The following is a 21,114-nucleotide window of genomic DNA, read 5'->3' as shown; positions in this document are numbered from 1 at the left end:
GAATCTTTTAAATTTAAAAGATCCATGTTTTTTGATCAAAATATATCAAATGTTATATTCAACTTGCAAATTTAATTTATATATAGATTAGTAATTTTTAAGTGAATTATGAAGTGAATTAATCCTTTGCTGCTTTTTATTTGATACAATAGGTTACAGAATAGTTACACAGTCTATTTTGAGTAATTTATATATCAAATGTTATATTCAACTTGTAAATTTAATTTATATATAGATTTAGTAATTTTTAATATGAAGTGAAAAAGATAAATTTCTTTTTAAAATTTCAGAATTAAAGATTTATATATATGTTTTTTTTCCAGGGATAAAATTACGTAAAGTAGAGAAAATCGAGCAAAAGGAAGTGGAACGCGTGAACGCGTTGAACGACGTTGCATCCATATTGGCGCGGCGAGTTGCTGTAGAATTTAGCGACAGTGACTCAGCATCGGAGAGCGAATGTGACAGTGAAGGATGGGGCGAGCAGGAAACGAATCTCGCGTGACCCAACTCTCTTCCATCTACTGCCACTGCCTCCTAGAGAAATGGCTGACGATTCTTTCGTTTCGTTCATTTTCAACGAAAGTTCTGTTGTTACTCGTCGCATAGGCCGTATACTTTGTTCGTGGATAGAAAAGGAAGAATAGAAATAATTTGAGTTGAAGTTGCAGATATCAGATTCGAAAATAGAAACGAAACGGACGAATTTCGTTTCTCCATTGTTTATGTTGAGTTTTGTTAATATAGAGAGAGCGATATAAGCGCGAATTATTTTAGATAGTATCATTAAAGGTATAAGCGTAGTATTATAAGAATAATTATTTTTATTATTGCACCATTTTATTACCTTTAACAGGGTTACTTTTTTTTTTTTGTTATCAAAGAATATTTAATAACTCCTTTTTTTTTTTTGTATAAAGTATAAATGAAAAGGAAGTTAATTTGTTTTCATGTTAATTAATAACAAGGCTCAATTTTATAACATATATATTTATCTGAAGAGTATGATATTCTAAACGTTTAGCTTTTCTTAGACGATTCTAGGAATCGTCAGCCAGAGATCTTTTATTTATTGAGAGAGTTTATAGAAGTGAATGTAACGGAAGTTTTTAAGTTTTCAATGTAAATTTAGAATATTTTTGAGGAGCTATATATTACATTTTCTTTTTTTTTTTTTTTTTTTCTCTCTTTATTGACAGACGCTTCCAGTTTGTTTCATTGTTACAAATAAAAAGTATAAAAGTTTACGAAATACATACAATTGCATGTTTTTTTTCGTTTTTCCGACTTCTAAGCAGAATTCAACGAACGTAAGACAGATTATTTAGAGTAATAAAAAAAAAAAAGACACGCGAATAAAAAAAAAAAGTACGCACATGAAATCAGGCGTCGATTTCCTATCATTGCTCGATGTCGAACATAGAGTGATTTCTTTTCGACACATTCCATGATAATATTAATATCACGTGACAGAATAAATTTGATTGTTTATTTCATATTTGATCGTCCATTGTTGTCGATGACGATATATATATATATATATACATAACCTTTAGTTAAAAAAAATCGACTGCTCCATATATGTTATAATATATTGTATGTGACAGTGCATATTGTACGTGAACTAAACCAAACGTCAGAGTTAATATTTTTGTTCTCCTTTTCGTGAATAACTCTGTACAATATCTGTATCTTAAATGTTTTTGTATGCTTGTCAAAACTAGATAGGTATATGTATGTGTGCTCTATTACAACGAGAGAGTATATAATAAACAAGAGTTTTCCAATTTTTTCTACGTTTTCAAGTGATCTTCCATTGTCGCGATCGTGGGAAATGGAATATTCTTTTTATCAGAGAAGTGTCGAAAACCAAAATACTCCATTTTACTTATAAGATGTAAGGACAATGTAATTACCGAATGAGTGAGAGGATTCATATTTTTTAGCATTTAGCGGGAGAAAATATACTATACTGATAGGGGAATATACTATACTATACTGTTGAGAATTACAATTGAGAAATTACCAGTTGCCAATTTTAAGCATAAAAGGAAAGAAAATGATTGTGATTTATTTTGCATCGATGTTGGTAAAATACGATGATTATTGATAAGATATGATATATATGTATACATAAACATTCTATATATATATATATACATATATATATACATATATACATTATTGATCGTTAAGATTATTGTATAATCTTATGCGCTCGAACGATGACAAAATGTTCAGGAAATTTGTTTTTAAACCCACTCGTTTCCGAACTCGTTACCTAAATATTTAATGAGGCAAGGGGAATCTCTAGTTGCGTGAAGAAAAAAAGTGAAGTTAGGAGAGAGCCTCTTGTTGGTTGGTTAGTTGGTTGAATTAGCAGTTTTTTTTCTTTTTTCTTTTATTTTTAAATACAAAAGATGTTCGATTGATTCGAACCGAAAGCGCGAAAAGTAATTTATATTTAATAATAATTTTCGCTGACCATTAGGAAGCAGCGTTTTCTTGTATAAAATTTGTGAGGTTAAGGAACTAGCAAAACTGGGTCGCTCCATAATGTAGCATACAATTCACCGGCAACGACAAGTGTAAATTCACGTTATTTTAAAATATAGTCAAAAAACGCTACTATATAATAATAATAATAATGATAATAATAATAATATTAATATTAATAATAATAATAATAATTGATAATTATGACAAAAGTTGATCAATCTCGTCTGTACTATGTTTATACATATTATATATATATATATATATATATATACATATACATACAAAGATAATATAATTCGCAGTATAAATTCGTTAGATATAAGACTAATTAGCCGTACGTGTATAAGTACTTTTAGCTACTTTGCCAACTACAACACAGTATTTATGGAAAAATTTTTTTTGTAATACGACGAAACGATAAAAACAAAAAAAAAAACACACACAAACGTTTCGTTTGTAAGCTTAAAATATCATGCAACTTTGTATGAATGTATATTATCATCGAACGTGCTTTCCGCGATGATTGCGTACTAAACTATTTACGAAGCTGTTGTACCTAAATAAGATGGTTATTCCAAAGCTTAATTAAGAGAACTATTCTTATCTTTACTGGACGACAAAAGAAGATATCGAAATCGTACTACTTTTTCTTTTTATTTCTACTTACAAATCTCGTCGCTCGCTCGCTCATCATTCTTTCGAAATTTTCCGCAGGTGCAAAGTAAATATAAGTCTTTTTCTCTATGATACTTGATAATCGAATTAAATGATAGGTAACAAATTTTCAATAACAATAAATAAGGACAACGTTAGTTTGCGTGCTCTAAATCCATTGCAATAAAAATTTCATTCGTCATTCGTACGAAAAAATCAATATGACGGAGTCTCAATCATAATACCCCTATTATGACGGTTACAAATGTACGACGGTATTATTAATAATAATAAATTTGTAGCAAATCTGTACAGAGCCAAATAAATCAAAAACTTTCATAAATCATCGAAGAATTATCTATTATATTTGTGTTTACTTTATTATCTGTATCAAAACGGGAACAGATACTAGAGAATTTTTCAAATTACTAGATTTTCAGATAAAATTATATTTTATTTCAATTTATTTTTAATTTTTAATTTTAAAAATGTATATTTCCTCGAATTCTCTCATTCAAATTTTATTTCGAAACATTTTTTAATACTATGAAAAATAAGTGATATTTTTTAAATATAAAGTTATCGAGATGCTCAATCTCTTCGAACTAACATATTTTCAAGAATTATATTTATTATTTTTTTATCATTTTACTTAATTTTATTATAAAAAAATATGTAACATATACGTTATATAAAAATAAAGAAGTATTTTTAAAATATAGAGAGATAAATTTATAGATAAAATATATATAAAACTATATTATAGATTCTTTGCAACAAATATGGAATTAATCGTCGCCATCTCTCGAGTTATTACATTTCTTTAAAGATGTATCTTTTTATCACAAAAATAATCGAAAGATGGGATTAATCTGTAATTCTTATTCTGTTTTATCCTATCTTTGAAGAGATATCTTAACATTTGACTGATAGCGCTGACGTTCAATTCTTATCTTATCTCTATCTTTCTTTTCCTATTTTCTTTTTCATAACTTTTATTTGCGCCACTCTGAAGATGGCGTTGATTTCAATATTTTTATCCTATCTCTGTCCTTTTCTCGTTATTTCTTGTCCTCTATATTTGCGCGCGTAATAGGCGAAATATATTCAACACACATTTTATCACTTTTTTCATAAAATTAAGTGTTTCTTAATATTTGTGTAAACTCTTAAATATATTATATTTTCTCTTTACAATATCTATAGAAAATACTTTCATGAACGTTCATAAGGTATGTAATCAAAAAATCAATTAAATATTAATTTATTCTTTATCTTGTAATTTAATTGTAATTAACCAATTAGTTAAATACAATGAAAGGAAATTTCTGATAAGTAACGAAATAAATTTTAAATTAAATCTTTATTTTTTATACAACATCAGTTATAATATAATTAAAAATCGAATTTATTATGACATAAGAAATTTACTGCCAAAAACAAGTGATAATAAAAATTTGCATAAAAAAATTAATCTAGAAATTGTGTAATATATAATTTGTAGTTGATAAAACCAGTAAAATATTTTAGTTAATAACTTAAGTAATAATACGTTGTGGATAAATACAATAAATATCTAATATCTACATTGTTAAATATATTTCAATCATAGAACGGGTATATTCAAAAGTTTCCATCATACGAATAAGTAATTTTTATTGATCCTCTATGTTTCAAAGTATTTTCTTTTTATCAATTATATAAATGTAACAGTCATTATCACAAAATCTCGTGAAACATAGTGACAGACAGGTATAATAAAATTAACATTTTATTTGAAAAATTGAGACATACATACAGATAACGCGAAAACAATGATAGCACATTGGTAGCACCGATAAATAGACAGACGTTGAAACGATAACGTTAAATTCAGCAACTACACGCGAGCTAATTTGCTCGTTCGATCAAGTAGTTTGCTGTCAACGGCAAGAAAAATGTATAGGAAATCTTGTTAAAAAGAAAACCTCATCAACCTTCTTCACATTATTATATATTTAGCTGCAACAGCTTTTTTGATAAATAGTTTGAAGCACTTTTTCTCGCATTCGTATTATATTTTATTTTTTTCTTCTTTCTTTCTTTCTCTTTTTCTTTATGAAAGGCAAAGAACCAGATGAACAAGAACATTGCCCCTGTCAATCGTTACGACATATATTTAGATCGGAAAGATTATATATAAATATGAATATCGATCTGTGATTCAAAGTGTTTTTTACATTTTTCATAAAATGACAAAAACAATTTAATCGTTGATCATTCGATCATCATCTTTTTGTTCTTTTTCGTCGTTTAAATAAAATCGTCTCTTTATTACGTTACATTGGAAAATTGTCACGTACAGAACGCGATGAGTAAATTATTTTTTTACAATACATGATAATTAATGAATTTTTAAATATAGTGAGTATATAATTAAAATAATCGCATTCGCAACATGTCGTAATATAGACAGGTAAAAGGAACTATCGAAAATTTAGCGGACTAACTTTCATGACACTACAAACACGCTTTTCTAAATTTTTACCCATTATATTGTACTTTAAATTGATTCATTTATCAATTGTTTCAATTATAATTGTACATATATTACGCTCTCTCACTAACCAAAATATATAAAAGATTATTTGGTATGAATTATTCATGTACAGTCTCATTTGGTTAATATCAGTGAACTTTAGTTTTAAAATAACTTAGCATAATGAAAAGAATACCAAGAAAGTATTCAGGGCAGTATTACTTTTATGTTTATAATCTTATCTATAAACATAAACTTTAATATTTTTGGTGTTGCAAATTAAAAAATAAAAATATTTCTTTTTATTTATTATCATAAAATTTTAAATCTATAAATAAAATCATAACCAAAATTTATTTTTATATAAAAATATTTTAAGGAATTTATATCATTCAAGTTGTTACTATTTAAAAAAAATATTCTTTTTAAATTATTCAAATTTACTTTTCTTTTCTATTGAAATATATAAAGTAAAAATTGACATTTATCAGTCAATATTAAGGTACATTATAAACTATAAATCAGGAAGTGTAATACCTCAGTCATTATTCTCTTCATTCTTCAAAAAAATTATTGAGTTAATTTCATTTTAATTTCTATTTATTCCATCAAAATAACATTTCAACATACAATAGCGAATTTTCTCTTCCTATCTTTCTTTTTAAACCTGATAATTATATAACATTAAAAAACATTATTCATTTTTATTGCTATCTTTCAAACTATATTAGATATATAAATATATATGTATATATTATAGTTCCTAATTTAGTAATTCCATAAATATACATATTAAATTTATTACATGTACAGGATGAGCATATGTTTCTATGAATAATTATTATTGCAGAATATGTAATTTTATATTATACTTTATACAAGTATCTGAGAAAGCATTATAAAAATGTGAATAAATACTTCAATTTTATATATTTGTTGAAAATTTTTATTTGTAATTATTATTATTATTAATGAGGTTTGTCTTTTGATTTAATTTAAATATTGTATGATTATATATTAATATTTAAAAATGAATAACTAGTTTTATATTTTATATAAGTATATAGCATCTACATTATTTTAATTAGAATAATGTAAGCTAATAATGTAATAAATATCTATTTATGATATTTTATCAAAAGTAGAGTACCTAGTTGTCTCTTCTGATATTAGAAATACTTGAAAATATATAAGGCAAGAGTTGAATAATTTTAATATATTTGAAATGTAACTTTGTTCAAATACTATTTATTCTCACATAATCAAAATGATTAATATTTAATCAAATTGTTTATCTATAAATTTTAATTAGATTAATAATTAGATTATTAAATTAGCTACAATATCATAATAGTTAAATTATATCAATTAACATTATCTAAATAATGATATCTATTTATCAAAAAGCTTAAAAAAAGCTTAAAAATGAAAACAAATATATACACATAATAAATTAATTTTATCATAAATAAAATAGTAACTATATATAAAATGACTGAAAAAAAGATTAATATTATATTAATTATTATTATTTTAAAGTGAAAAATAGTTTTGAAAAAACTTACATTGCCATATGAAACTCTAACTTCAGTTTTTTACAAGAATAATATCATCTTATTAAAGAGATAATTAGGTATTTCACTTCTGATCAAATATTATAATATTTAACATTCATATAAATATTCTATTTCAACTTGAATGAAATATATTTCTTGAAATATTTATGAATTACATATCTAAAGAATGAAATGCATTCCTGTTTTTAACATAGATAAATATAAATATAAATATAATAAATGTAACTTTACATTATATAAAATGATTTTGATAATTACAAAAATATTATTTATGAAACTTTATCAAATATCTTTAAAAATGTTTTATGCAAAGATATTACAAAAAATTCTATTATTGGCACTAGAAATTATTTTTAAGATTTTTTTTTGTTTGAAATTATGGTAAGCAAAATAGATGTTGATTTAGCTATTCGTATATTCATTGGATCTAATCAATTTATAATTTGCCTTTTATATAAATTGATAATTTTATTGATGGAATTTAAATTTTATTCTTAATCAAAACATGTCTGAATTTTTATTTTATCACTAGCACTGTTATTATTTTCCTTGATCATTAACTTTTTAAATTTATTTGCAAAATAAATCTTATTGATATAAAATATTGAAGAAATTTGATAAAAATAAAATTAGACATTTAATAAATAATTGAAAATTATAATAAAGACAAAACATATTTTCTTTTAGTTTTCTAATGTACATTAATTATTTTAAATAAATATGTACATCTAAAATTTTCATTTCATTATCTCATTTATGAAATTGACTGAAAGAAAGAAAATAAATAAATAAAAAAATATTGTTACCAAGAATTTTTTTGTCACAAAGTTAGTCCACTAGATCAAGACTCTTAGAATACTTCTTTTCTGCAAAAGTCCGTTTCTATTGCCATCGCGGTCCGCACAAGTTATTTTCTTAATTTCAGAGATTATTATGGTCTACGCTTTTGGCACAAAGATCGTGTCTGTGGAAACGATATAATAATTAGATTTGAGCTCGAGACGATTACTCGGTAGAAATTCTACTTTCAGGGACTTTCAGTCGCTAGACAGGTTTTACAGACTTCGAAACTTTGGACTTTAGGAAAGATTTCCATGAGGAGTTGTTTAATTGTGGAAAATCTTCACAATCTATGTTTTTTTTTTTTTTTGGTTGTCGACACTGTTGTTCAGACTGACTCGACACGCTCGAACAAATTTCATTTCGAGATATGCGATCGAGACAGTCTGAGAGTATCGCAAAGATTTAATCTTTATATATAATATATACGATAAAATTCAAAAAATACAACCATAACTACGTTAAATCGAACGAAAGGGAGGACAACAAGATATTTCTCATTATTACTTTCAAAAACGACGTGTCGAACGTGGAGCGCTTGATTTTTCTCTTTTATTTAATTTCAATATTGGCAATAATTACTTGATAAATATAAATTTTTAGAAGAAAAAAATCAAAAGATTGTAGACATTGATGAACTGCAAATACAATTTAAAAAGTTTTGAATTTTTTAAAATAACAGAATGTGTTACATACCGATAAGGTAGGAACCGTCTATGAAAGTTTGCTCGTTGATTCGTTCGACGATCGATATTAGGTTATTAAACATTTGAAAGAGTAACAACCAAATCGAGGAGATTTTTTTTATATACTTTTTTTAATCTATCGAAGCAATTATAGAGAGAGAGAGAGAGAGAGAGATACCTAAGAATTCACGAACAAGAACCGTGAACATAAAAATCGATACAATTACGTCAGATTACGAAGGGAAACACGTTCGTTAAACGTCCATAAAAATTAATGCTTGTCGATATTTATAATTCATCCCGAACATTGTACGTGATCATCACGATGTTCACTTGATCGAAAAACGACACGCGAAAACTAACATTTTCCAACGATTCTAACGTACGTATCTGACAAATTTTCATCATAAACTATAAATACACAATTAGATCTATATCGAAAAAACTGAATCAAGGCGATTAGCGTGTTTGGCAACGTACAGTCTCTAATTCGTCTATAATATTTTGTTCGTTGCTCGACACGAACTGTCATCGTATATCAACCACCTCGATTTGACGTATCATTTCCTTCTCCCATTTCAAACGCGATTTACTTTCCTATCAAATTCTAAAAAGCTTCCTTCAGCTGTTTCGCTCACAGTCTCGTTTACAAACGTTTCATCAGATTACATTATTTCTTAATTCAGTAAAACAAAAAAAGGAAACCGAGTTCAAGCGATTAACCTCTCTACTTCACTCCTCCTCCACGCTAATATCAACGGTTCTAACCCTAGATGAATCTGTGGGAAGCAGCTGAAGACGCTCTGGCTCGACGCCGAGCATGATGATGCACATGAAGCTCTTCCCGGACGCCTGGTCTCTCGGGTAGATGGTGACTGGCGCGAATTTGTCCACGGTGCCGTCCACGTAGGCGCGCAGCTTCCTGTATACCTGGGGGAAATGCCTCCTCAGTGATACGCCTCTCAATTTCAACTGCCTCTGTATGTTGTTGAAGCTGATCTCCCGGACCTGTTTCGGCGTGTTCTGCCCGTTGTTGCCCGGCAGCGAGGTGAGCACCAGCATCTCCGGCGATTCCATCTCCCTGGTGATGTTGCACGGGGACGTGGACTGTTGCCTTCCCTGGGGCGACGCGGACGAGGAGGACGTGTGATGCCTGTTCGCCGTGTCCAAGTGGATCTTGGCGCACCTGGACACCAGTTGCCTCTCCCACTTCACCGCCCCGCTCGTGGGCACCTCGCTCACCACGCAAACGGCCACGTAGAGCACCAGCCGCGTGTCAGGGTTGTACGACTTGCACAGTCTGATCACCTCCGCGTACAATTCCGCGCCCATCTCCCTCGCGAGCAGGTCGGACCAGCGGACGTAGGTGGGCTCGCCGAGGTCGACGAAACCGTTCGCGACGAACTTCTCGGCCGCCTCGGGGCTCGAGAAGAAACACTTGACGGCGCCCCGCCCGTGGAACGCGTGGCCGCGTTTCGCCAATGCGGAGATGTGCTTGAGCGTGACGGGGTCCTCCTTCGCCGAGGACAACACCTGTTTGCACAGGCTGCCGGCACGGGAGTGCAGGCAGGTCCTCCTGTGACGTTGCCAGTGCGCCCTTCTGCACTCCCTCGAACAGTAGAGGCAGGTGCAGTTGTGACAGCTCTTGTACGTCCTCTTCGCCTCGGCCAGCGTCGCCTGGTTGCTGCACTTGTTGTTCCGGCAACGTATCATCTTCTCGCCTATGCCGCACGCCATCACGCCGTTCGCGTCTTGATTGTTGTCGAACGACACTCTTCGATGCGGCAACAATGGCCCCCCTCCTCCCCCTCCTACTCCTCTCGCCTGGCCGCTGCCTGCCTTCAACGACGCGCCGTCGCTACCTTCGCTTTTCCGCCGCACGAGTTCGCCCATGTAATACGAGGCACGCTCCTCCGAGCTCCCTTCCACCTCCACCACGCTCTTAGCGGACTCTGCGACCAATCGTTCGAATATCGTCAGATAATTGAGAACGGGAGTTCGAATTTTGTGATTAGACGAAGATCGTATTCGGGTTTCTCGTTTGGGAGATAAGTGTGACGAATATAAATAAGTGTAATTACTGGTAATTGCTGGTAATTTTATTTGGATTGATCTAAGATTGATTTTCATTTAGAGATAAGGAAAAGAGCGTTTTCGAGTTTCAATTATCATATATAATTTTAGGATTAATTAAAAGGAAAATGAAAAGCTCGTTAGGAAAGAATTGAAAATCATGAACATATTTTTGCACGCTTCTTTTAATTAATACCTCACCAACGAACATATTTCGAGTGTTATTATTTTTATAATAATATATAATTATTTTCCTCATACTTTCGTCCACAAACGATAACGGTACACGATCGAATAATATATTCGAAGCAGAGAATGAGAAATACGTGATACTGTAAGCTGTATGTCATGTGTATTATGAAATGGTTACCATAACCTCTTTCTTCTACGACTGTAGTGTTAGAATCGTTAGAGTGAGAATCCCCGACAATTGTCAAAGGATTTGACAATTCGTGTCGAATTTGCACGTGGTTGCAAGTCAATTGATGTTATATGCTTGTTTGTTTGTAAAAAAAAAAAAAGAAAAATAATAATAATTAATCAAATCGTAAATGCAATGAACGAAAAGGAAAAAAGAAAGTAAGGTTAAAACTTAAACATTAATCGGAAAAAAAGAATAACGAAATAAAAGTAAAGGAAAAAAAAGATGTGTAAAGGAAAGAAAGCAAATCGAAAGCAAAAAATCTTGAAAAAGATCTCTCTTACGAATTTCATATATGTATTTTAAAGACTCGCGTCTTCTGCGTTTTTGCTGGTTGTCGTCATAAATGTAATTAGCTCTCCGGGTCCCACACATTGGCTAGTTTTCAGCACCGATAAATTCGTCTCTGATCGATAAGCCTCGCATCGAGACGTCTGAATTCAGGGGAGGCGAGATATTACAATTCCGCCTCCCTGAGCTTTAGACGCCATATTTTCTCTGCAAAGGTGTAAAACAACATAAGTGCAACGGAAAAGAAAAATCAATGGATGAGAAAGATGTCGCGTTTCGCATTTTCCTCGCTGCCCGACGACTTGCTTCTCTTTCTTGTTCGTCTACTCTTTCTTTTTTTTTTTTTTTTTTTTTCTTTTTTTTGTTTCAGTTTTTCTCCCTTCGTCGTCGATCGATAGTTGACGATAAAACCAGGTACATGATATCTCGAAAGAAAAAGAAAAAGACTAAAGAAAGAGAACGATGCAACGGGAAATAATATTCATCAATTACGATTAATTATCCTGGTACATCGTTTCAAAGTGGCGTTTCAAAGCAAATTCTTATTAAGAATAATTATGTACAAATATGTATATTTATTTATTTTTTTTTTATCCACAATGTCAATATATTTTATTAATTATTAAAATCATATATTGTGTCAAAACGTACAAATAAATTTTGAATATTTATTTAGAGATAATTGAAGGCAATAAAAATTTTGTTTGAAATAAATTTTATACTTTGTGTTTGTGGACTGATGAAAAAATATGCATGAAACGCCAATATTATATTTCTAATGAGAGAAAAATGAAAGATTATAGAATAATATATATATATATATATATATATATATATATATATATATATATATATATATATATTATATGTATATATATATATATATATACAAAGAGAGAAAAAGAGAGAGATAGGGTGATGTGTGTGAGGAGTGATGGCGACGAGGCGAAGAGAAACGCAAGCGGAGCGCATAAATTGAGGACGACATACGCAGTGTAGTTTTACAATTCAATCGTTAACATGTTGAATTTCACATTTCTTAATCAACAAGGCAAAACCGAAAGAACAACGGAACAAAATTACATTCAGAATTCCTTCCTTCTTTTCATTTAAAGTAAAAAAAAAATTCATAAATATTCCCAGGCGGAAAAAATCTTGCAAGGAAATTTTTAAAAGAAAAATTCCATTGAATTATTAATTTCCCTCGCGATATAAATGTTCCATCACGCACAATTAAATAATGCATTGATAATTTAGCTTTCAAGAGAATTAATATCAAACTCTGAAATCCTCGAATGGAAAACTGAAAAAAAAAAAAAAAATTAAATGAGACTTCCTCTTTGCTTGCGAAGGAAAAAAAAAAGAAAAAACATGAAATTTCACGTTAACGATTATTCTGAAACCATACCGCGCTTGTATACAACACGGATACGCACACGTAAGTATACATATACATATACATATATATTCATATATGTAAGAAAAAAAAAAAAAATGTTAGGTTAAAATTTCTTTGAGCCTCTCTCGAGTCCTCTCTCTCGAGAGAGGAGCCGCTTCAGAACGAAAACTTACATAGTCCTCCTACCTTGGAGGTCTTGGCGTAGGTCGCTGCAGCTCTTCCCGGCTTTCGCATTAGCCTGGCCGACGTTAGTTCGATGGCGTATGGTGGTGGATGTACCGGTTACGACGGGACCTGGCCCAGGACTCGGGGTACGCGACGCGGATGGCAGGCCAAGGAGGGAGTCAAGGACGTCCTCCAGGGTCGTGGAACCGGGGCTTGGTTTGTTCCGCAGAAGAGCTGCCGTCGCCATCGCCTCGTCCGTATCGCTCTGGCCCGATCCTAATCGGTTTCATGCATGGGGTCAAGAAAGAGTCTGAGACGTCCGCGTCATCCTCTTGGCCTCGATACATTTGTCCGTCCGTCTTGTGGTGTTACAAGTTTCACAAATCTCTTTTTTCATCGTTTTAACATTTGTCCAGTCGAGATTAGGTTAAGTTAGGTTAGGTTATGTCTGGTCGCTGTCAAAGAATCGAATTGTAACTTTATTCACGTCACGTTTTATACTTTTCGTTATTATTTACGTTGTAATGCCATAGAGGTGCTTCAAGTAGCTATCGATGATGATAGAGAGTTAATATAAGTTGGACAAATTGCATATTCAACTTACATGGAAACAGGACTTAACGTTTTAAAATGTTTAGTATAACGTTTAATATTTGTTTAATATTAGTTTAATATTTTGAATATTGGTATTGATTCTTTTTTGAGAAGCTGTAATATAATATTTTTTTATAGGTTAGGTTACACATTACATAAACGCAATAAGCATTGTAATTGTTCAACGAACCGTATCTTGATCGTAGAAATGTGCATGGATCCGTAAATCAAGCAGTTCGAAGATAGAAAATTTGATTCTGGACTTTTATTCGTATTTATATAAGAAATCACTTCCTGTCCGCTTGTATCATCTTCTCTGCTGCATCATCTGTGACGTACATCACAATTTGTAAATATTTGTTTGTTCTTTAGTTTTATTCAAGGATGTGATAAATTTCTTGTTTCACTGATGGTAAATTATTTACATTTTCTAATAAAATTATTATTATATCGATGTATTATTGACGAGAAAAAAATTGTGGAAGAGCGAGTAAATATTTGTAAGCGGTAAGCAATTATATTACCTGAAAATTTTTTATCACGTTACAATGAGCATCGTGAAGATCATCGATCGCCACTTGAAGCGTTTTTTTTTTTGCCAAAAGCATGTACGCGAAAGGTCGAAGAACCTCTTAACCAACCATCAAGGTTCTAGGGTGCTCGTCACGCGTTTCTCATTATTGATATTCGCGAAAGATTCTTTCACGCGTCATTTTTTCCTTTTCCTGGTATAATTACAAAGAAATCACTGCTACGTTTCATTCCTCGTATCAAATCTCGATTTGACGAACGTTGTTCGTTTTTAACCAACAAATCTATAACAATTTCGTTACAGCAATCGTATATTACGTGAATGTTCTTACCTCGATCGAGTAGAAGAAAAGCACCACAGCACGTTAATTTTTTAAAGCTTTCTCTCGTAACGAGCACCCATTTCCCTCGTCTCAGTGAAAGTTTCGAATAGACGTATTAAACTGAGCTTGGAGTGCACACATTCTTCTCGTAAAAATCGACGAAAGAAAAATAGAGAATCGATCGATCGAAACGTTCGATGAGACGTTCCTCTATTAGTTTCTTAATAACCTGCAAGATGGCGGTACCTCCCGAACTTCCTCGTATATACACTTGGTTCGTCTTTTTGATCGGTTGTTCGTTCAGAGCTGCTGTTGGTAAAATCTGGTCAATGTAAGAATGAGAGAAACCGAGGAAAGGGGGACGGGAGAAATAACGGGCGTCCTATTTGCATTGTACGATCGAAAATAAAGCAGAGATCTTATCAAAGTAATACAATAAAATACCCATTATTTCTTTCACTTCCATTTCCAAGTTTCACTACTGCTTTCTCCCACTCGTTCACTGGTCAGACTTTTTCCCCGACAACTCTAATTGTGTGCGAGGAGGAACAGAATACGACTAATTGACAACGAAAAAAAAAAAATAGAGAGAAGAAAAGAAACGAAAGAAAAGAGACTCGAAAGGAAAGAAAGAGAAGAGAAGGGAAGGAGAGGTATATATATATATATATAACGGACGCCCTCGATTTTTCTTCACCTCTCATCTACTTCTCTACGTTTCTACGTGTATTTCTACGTTGCACACGTTTCACAACTACACAACTACTCAAATACTCGTACATACTAGCCTAATTGCGGCGTTTGTGAGCACTTTTGCCCGCGAAAGTATAGAAGGCAGAAAACGAAGCCAAAAAATGATGCTCTCCTCTTGTTGAACCTTTTTCAACGTTTACACGTGTGAGCGCTCCGCGCGTATACACACACGCACACGCACACGCACACACAGAAACTTTTATTTCCCCGCCGGAAGAGACGGCGGAACAGTTTTATTGTTACACGCTCTATTTCCGGCTGAAAATATATCATAGGCTTACGCGTGCGTGCCTGTATATATGTGCACGTACACGCGGCCACGAATCGTTCTCTCGGCCATATATAATGCTATATATATATATGCATGAACAAACACAACAAGCTGAGGCGAATAAAAGTACACGTGTATGCGTGACAAATGAAAAAGAAAAGAAAATAAAAGAAAAGAAAAATGAGAGAAACGAAACGAACGAAAGGCAAAAGCAACGACGGCGAAACGAATAACAGCACTTACCGTGACGACACAAGCAGAGCGCGTCAATCAAATTAATCGATGCCCGGATATACAGGGTGGCAAAAGAGGGGGATTGCGGAGGAAGGGGATCTAAGATTTTTTTTTTTTTTTTTTTATATAATCGAGATGGACAATAGAGAGAAAAAAAATCATAGAATTTTTTACAATAGGAGACAGTGAATTCTATTATTATATAAAATCTATCAAACTTAAATTCTTCTTCTTTTTTTTTTTATTACCCTGTATGTATACATACGTGGTAGCTACATATATACTCGACTATATAGAAGTACATAAACATACGATAAGAAGGGGATACGAAAGATTGTCAATTTGAACTTCAAATTAAAAAAGAAAAAAAAAGAAAATGAGAAAAGAGGACAGTTTAAATATCGAAGAGAGAGAGAGATAAAGAAATATACACAGAGATACAAAAATATATATATAATCGAAGAGAGAAACGTAGGATATGATATAATATAATAAAGGGTGCAACAACAACAACAACAATAACGCAAATAACACAAAGGGTAAATGACAATAATTTATTATTGCTGTCAAGGGTTTAATTACGTTCTACAAAGAAAATGATAAATCGTTGGTGTAGTCCGAACAATAAGTACGGAATTTGTGTACTTTAAGAAAAGGCAAAAAAAAAAAAAGAAGCACCGGCACGCAGAACCGTCCGGTAGGTAAGTATGTTTTGTCAACAGAAGAACACACGCGTAATACGAGGTAAGTCTCTGCGCGTCACTGCGAGTAATAAAAACGAATCGCTCCTGTGACCGACCGAGCGACCGATCGATCGATCGAGCGAGCGAGCGAGCGCGATAACGGCAGGTTTTCAGCTTAGAGTACGACTTTGAAACAAAAATAAAAGAAGGAAAACAAAAAGAGATGAGCGCAGAAAAACAATCGAAAATAAATACACATATATTTGTTATTTGACATTTAATCCGACCGACGGTTCTGCGAACACTGCACTCGTAATTAAAGGAGTAACAATAACAATAATAATAATAATAATAATAATTAATAATAATAATAATAATAATAATTAATAATTAATAATAATAATGATGATGATGACAATAATAATAATAATAATAATAATAATAATTAATAATAATAATATCAACGCGTTTGCAATTAATAATGATACGATGTATACGAATCGTACGTAAAATTGTTTCTCTCGTATGTATACATATGTACCTATGAGTTTCTATACGTGTCATATACTGAGCTCTCTAGTTTATATTAGATATATCCATGTATACTTGGACAACTTTACAGTGTATAAACATATACATGAAACGCAAAGAGAGAGAGAGTGAAAGAGAGAGAGAGAAGAAAAGAGAAAGAAAATAATAATTACGACTAAGTAGGAAGTAACGAAAGAAAGAGTTTACTAATATATATATATATATATAATATACTAATATAATATATATAATATATAATATAATATATATATATATACTAATAATATATATATATATATATATTATCCGAGTAGATTTCGCACAAAAAAATTACAATTAAAGGTTTAATACAAGAATAGAGGGGGATGAGTTTAGGTGGTGTGTGTTTGTGTCTGTGGAAAGGAAAAAGGAATAAGAGAGAAGAAGGAAAGAGAGAGAGAAATATATATATATATATATATATATATATAAAGAGAAAGAGAAAAAAATAAAAAGATACTCGTGGATCAAACGGAGGGAGGGTCCTTCTTCAAGGGGTCTTCCAACGACGAGAGGGGCGGTCGTAAACAAAGTAACAAAGTTTCATTCTTCTATAAAACTTTTCACGACGATGAAAAAAAAAATGAAAAGTAATCTAAACGAACGAGGTTTATAAAAAAAAAAAAGTTAACCAGGAGGTCGGTCAACGGCTTTACAACAGTGTCGAGAGACCACCTTGTGGAATGACGAAAATTTGTGTGTTGTTAATATTAAGGCGCGACGGTCGACGAGGAATTAAAACGTAAAACGATATTTCGAAAATCGATATAATATTAAAAACCGTTTTCGAAACGAAGATTTTCAAGACGAGGAAAAAATTTTTGAAAATTTTGATTGAATTCATCGTCGACACTCGCAAAAAAAAATTTCGAAGTGTTTAAAAATAAAAAGAAAAATATATGCGTGTCCATCTCCAAAGGTTCGAATTACTCTGGCGTGATACGTGCTTGATGTTCCATTATTGCGAGATTACAAGTAGCGATGTTTCGAAAATTGATCCTCGAGCAACGGGATTACAATGATAAAAAATATTAATAATCGGACGAGTACAAGAGAGCAAGCTGACGAAAACGATAAACGAAAATGAGATAGAAAGAAGAGAGAAAGAGAGGAGGAGAAAAAAAAAAGGTAAAAATTCTAATCTCGAGACCGAGATGTTTTTTTTTTTTTTTTTTTTAAAATAATAATTACAGAGAGTTAAATAAGTGATATAAACAGACAGTCGATCGAATCCAACGCGTAAAACACAAGAGAAAAAAAAATATATATTGCTCCTTGCTAAAATCCGAGCGAGTCTTCTCTACCCTACACTGACAATGAAAGCACTGCGAGTGAATTACTTTTTCCCTCCCCCCTCCAACGAAGGGAGTTTAATTATTGCTGTATGTAACAAAGCGGTACAAAATTACAGGCTATCTAATTTCTTACATTTAAACCAAGATCAAACCCAAATAGAAGTAGCTTTCGACTTTGAACGTTTCTTTTTGCAAAAAAAGAAAGGAAAGAGAGAGAGAGAAAAAAAAAAGAAGAAATAAAAAAAATCTAGCATAATTTTCTAAAGCGCGAAACGCTGCTCCTTCTGGATCCAATCTTGAATAGTTTTCTTTATCCGCGATGCACCGTGTGTTTTAAAAATATATTATACGTGTATTATTTATATTGAACGGTCTATTTTGTATATATCGTGTTATATTATACATGTTTGTCTATGTTGCCTTCGTCGCGTACGCTGTACAATTTTTCAAGTCACGTTTTTCCACGTTCCAAGATAATGGTGCACGATTGAAAACAGACTGAGCGTTGTTCGAGTTTCGAGAGAAAAAAGAAAAAAAAAAAAAAAAAGAAATCGAAGTACGTGCTTTTTTTTTGCGCTACAAATACCAATCGCACTTACGTGATTAAGAGACTACTAAAAGCTATTCTTACAAATATAACAACGCGAAAAAATTTTTCTCAGAAAATATATATATATATATATATAATATATACGCATACATCTACTTTTTATTAACGTCAAGCAACAACAATCTCGTGTCAACTTTGAATCGATTCCTTGATCGACGGTTCAAACACAACAGCTAAATCTAACGATATTTGCGTAAAAAAAAAAATAATAATAATCGAACAAACATAATTTTAATATATCGTTTTTTTCTTTTTTTTTTTTTTTTTCCGCGTCGTATTAATATTTTTCACGAAGTGACGTTCAAAAAAATAATTTTCGCGCGAAGAGAAGTAGTATGAAGACACCGTGAATAAAGGTAGAAAACAGTGCGAGAAAGAACGTTGCGATATACAGAGAACGCGATAAAGTATGTGCGAATGCTCGATCGATATACCTTACATAATTTTTACACCAACGTTGTACAACTTGGCTCGTGTAGAAAAATAAAAATTTTTCGCGCCATTCATCACAAGTCGTTTCAAAAATAATTTTTATGTACAAAAAGAAGAAGGAGCGAAATGGCCTCCGTTAATACGGGTCGAGTTTCACACGTTACAACGATTTCAACAACAATTTATGCTCGTACAATGTGTGCACCACGTTCAACAATATATATAGAAAAATAAATTTGTCTCGCGATCGAAATCGATATTTCTTCTATTCGACGTACACATGTCTACTTTGGTTTTTCCAAAAAAAAAAAAAAAAGAAAAAAAAAGGAAAAAAAATTCTTCGAAGCGTGAAGAAATGCTAGAGGAAATCGCAAAGATGCGAATACGTTTGAGAACGATCGAGAGTAATAAGAGTTATTTGCGAAGAATAATAATTTTTCAGATTTTTACTCTCAAATATATTCGCATCTTGAGAGATCATGCTCGTGACGGAAAGCGAGCAGAATAGTCGAGGATTGGAGAACAGCCCGAACAAATGACGTGTGTTGCACGAAAATGATCAATGTGGATTACCACGAGAACTTGGAAATACGTCGGAGGAATCTCTCCTAAAAAGAAGATCGTTCGATGCTTTCTTATCAAGAGACAAAACCGCGAGAAGAAATCGTCAACAAGAGGACGGAAACGCGTCAAAGAAATTTTTAATATTAAATTACATATATTACGCGTAACGTTTGATATGTTTTATATGGTTTGGAAAGATACGTCGAAGAACGGACAAAATTGAACGATCAATGTTCTTTGAGAATTTTCTAGGCAAAGGAGATTTTTTTTTTCGTTTTGTAGCTTCTCCCTTGATGCAAGATATCTTGGAATGGGAATCGAAAGACTCGAAACTGTTTGGCAAGCTATTTAAAGTAGTTATTCTTGACAGTGATGTTGCTAGTGTCGTAAATAAACGTGAAACTTTAATCGAAAACTATTCTTAAAAAAGCACGATAACAATATTTGTATTAAATCTTTTTTTTTTTTTTCTAATAAATATTACGATTATCTCAAGAAAAATTACGAATGAATTTCACGAAATTCGTATTATCAAGACAAAAACTTTGTAAATTTTCGTTACGTATCACGATTATGTACGTATCGTGTCTCTTCTCTAAAATAACTTTCCGAACAATTTGCCCAGATCTCTAACCTCAAAACATCTTGCAACAAACCTCTTAACTTTCCACCTTTGCTCGAAAGAACGAGGTAAAAATCACGCGCATTCCAATCTAATAGTCGTCAAGTAGTCAGCCAGCCTACCAACCACTAGATACGTAATATCGTAACTTCGTTAAATTTCCCTCGAAAAACGAAGTGAAAAGTCGAAAAGAACAGATCGACGGATCACAAGCAACGTCATCAACCTATAATCTATTTAACCGAGATAGAACAACGAATGGTATTGTTCATGGCTCGATACGTGAATCGTATTCGTCAGCTTAAGCAGGCAGATCGATAGGGGCCCGTTGAGGAATCGTTTGGTGTGATGAAAACGCGGCCGAGCAACGTGGCGTACTCTGTTGGCGGAAGTTCGCGACTGTACTACGTGTTTTCTTGTCTGATCTCTTTTGTTTTTTGGCTTTCCGCTAGGCGAGCAGCAACTCACCGCGGTGATGGCGCTGTTGCTGCTGAGATTGTTGTTGATGG

General features: G+C 32.1%; 1 protein-coding gene and 1 long non-coding RNA gene across 5 annotated transcripts in view; one reads left to right on the top strand and one right to left on the bottom strand.

Moving 5' to 3' along the window:
- The window catches only part of LOC410922 (wiskott-Aldrich syndrome protein family member 3), a 41,757-nt gene extending 38,258 nt beyond the window's left edge, over positions 1 to 3,499 (top strand). For all 4 annotated transcript variants that reach the window (XM_006568455.3, XM_006568453.3, XM_006568456.3 and 1 more), the window contains one exon: positions 324 to 3,499. In XM_006568455.3, coding sequence (XP_006568518.1) covers positions 324 to 505 — 182 coding nt within the window. In that variant the 3' untranslated portion in view covers positions 506 to 3,499. The remainder of the gene's footprint in view (positions 1 to 323) is intronic.
- Positions 3,500 to 14,214: 10,715 nt separating this feature from the next.
- On the bottom strand, positions 14,215 to 14,794 carry LOC113218674. Its single transcript, XR_003304453.1, has 2 exons — positions 14,581 to 14,794; positions 14,215 to 14,442 (listed from the first exon to the last, which is right to left on the bottom strand). It is a non-coding gene; the product is annotated as an uncharacterized LOC113218674 (long non-coding RNA).
- Between the last annotated feature and the right edge of the window lie 6,320 nt (positions 14,795 to 21,114).

The sequence above is a fragment of the Apis mellifera genome, linkage group LG3 (assembly GCF_003254395.2).
Source record: "Apis mellifera strain DH4 linkage group LG3, Amel_HAv3.1, whole genome shotgun sequence".
Taxonomy (NCBI): Eukaryota; Metazoa; Arthropoda; class Insecta; order Hymenoptera; family Apidae; genus Apis; species Apis mellifera.
This window is presented reverse-complemented; position numbering and strand designations above follow the sequence as displayed.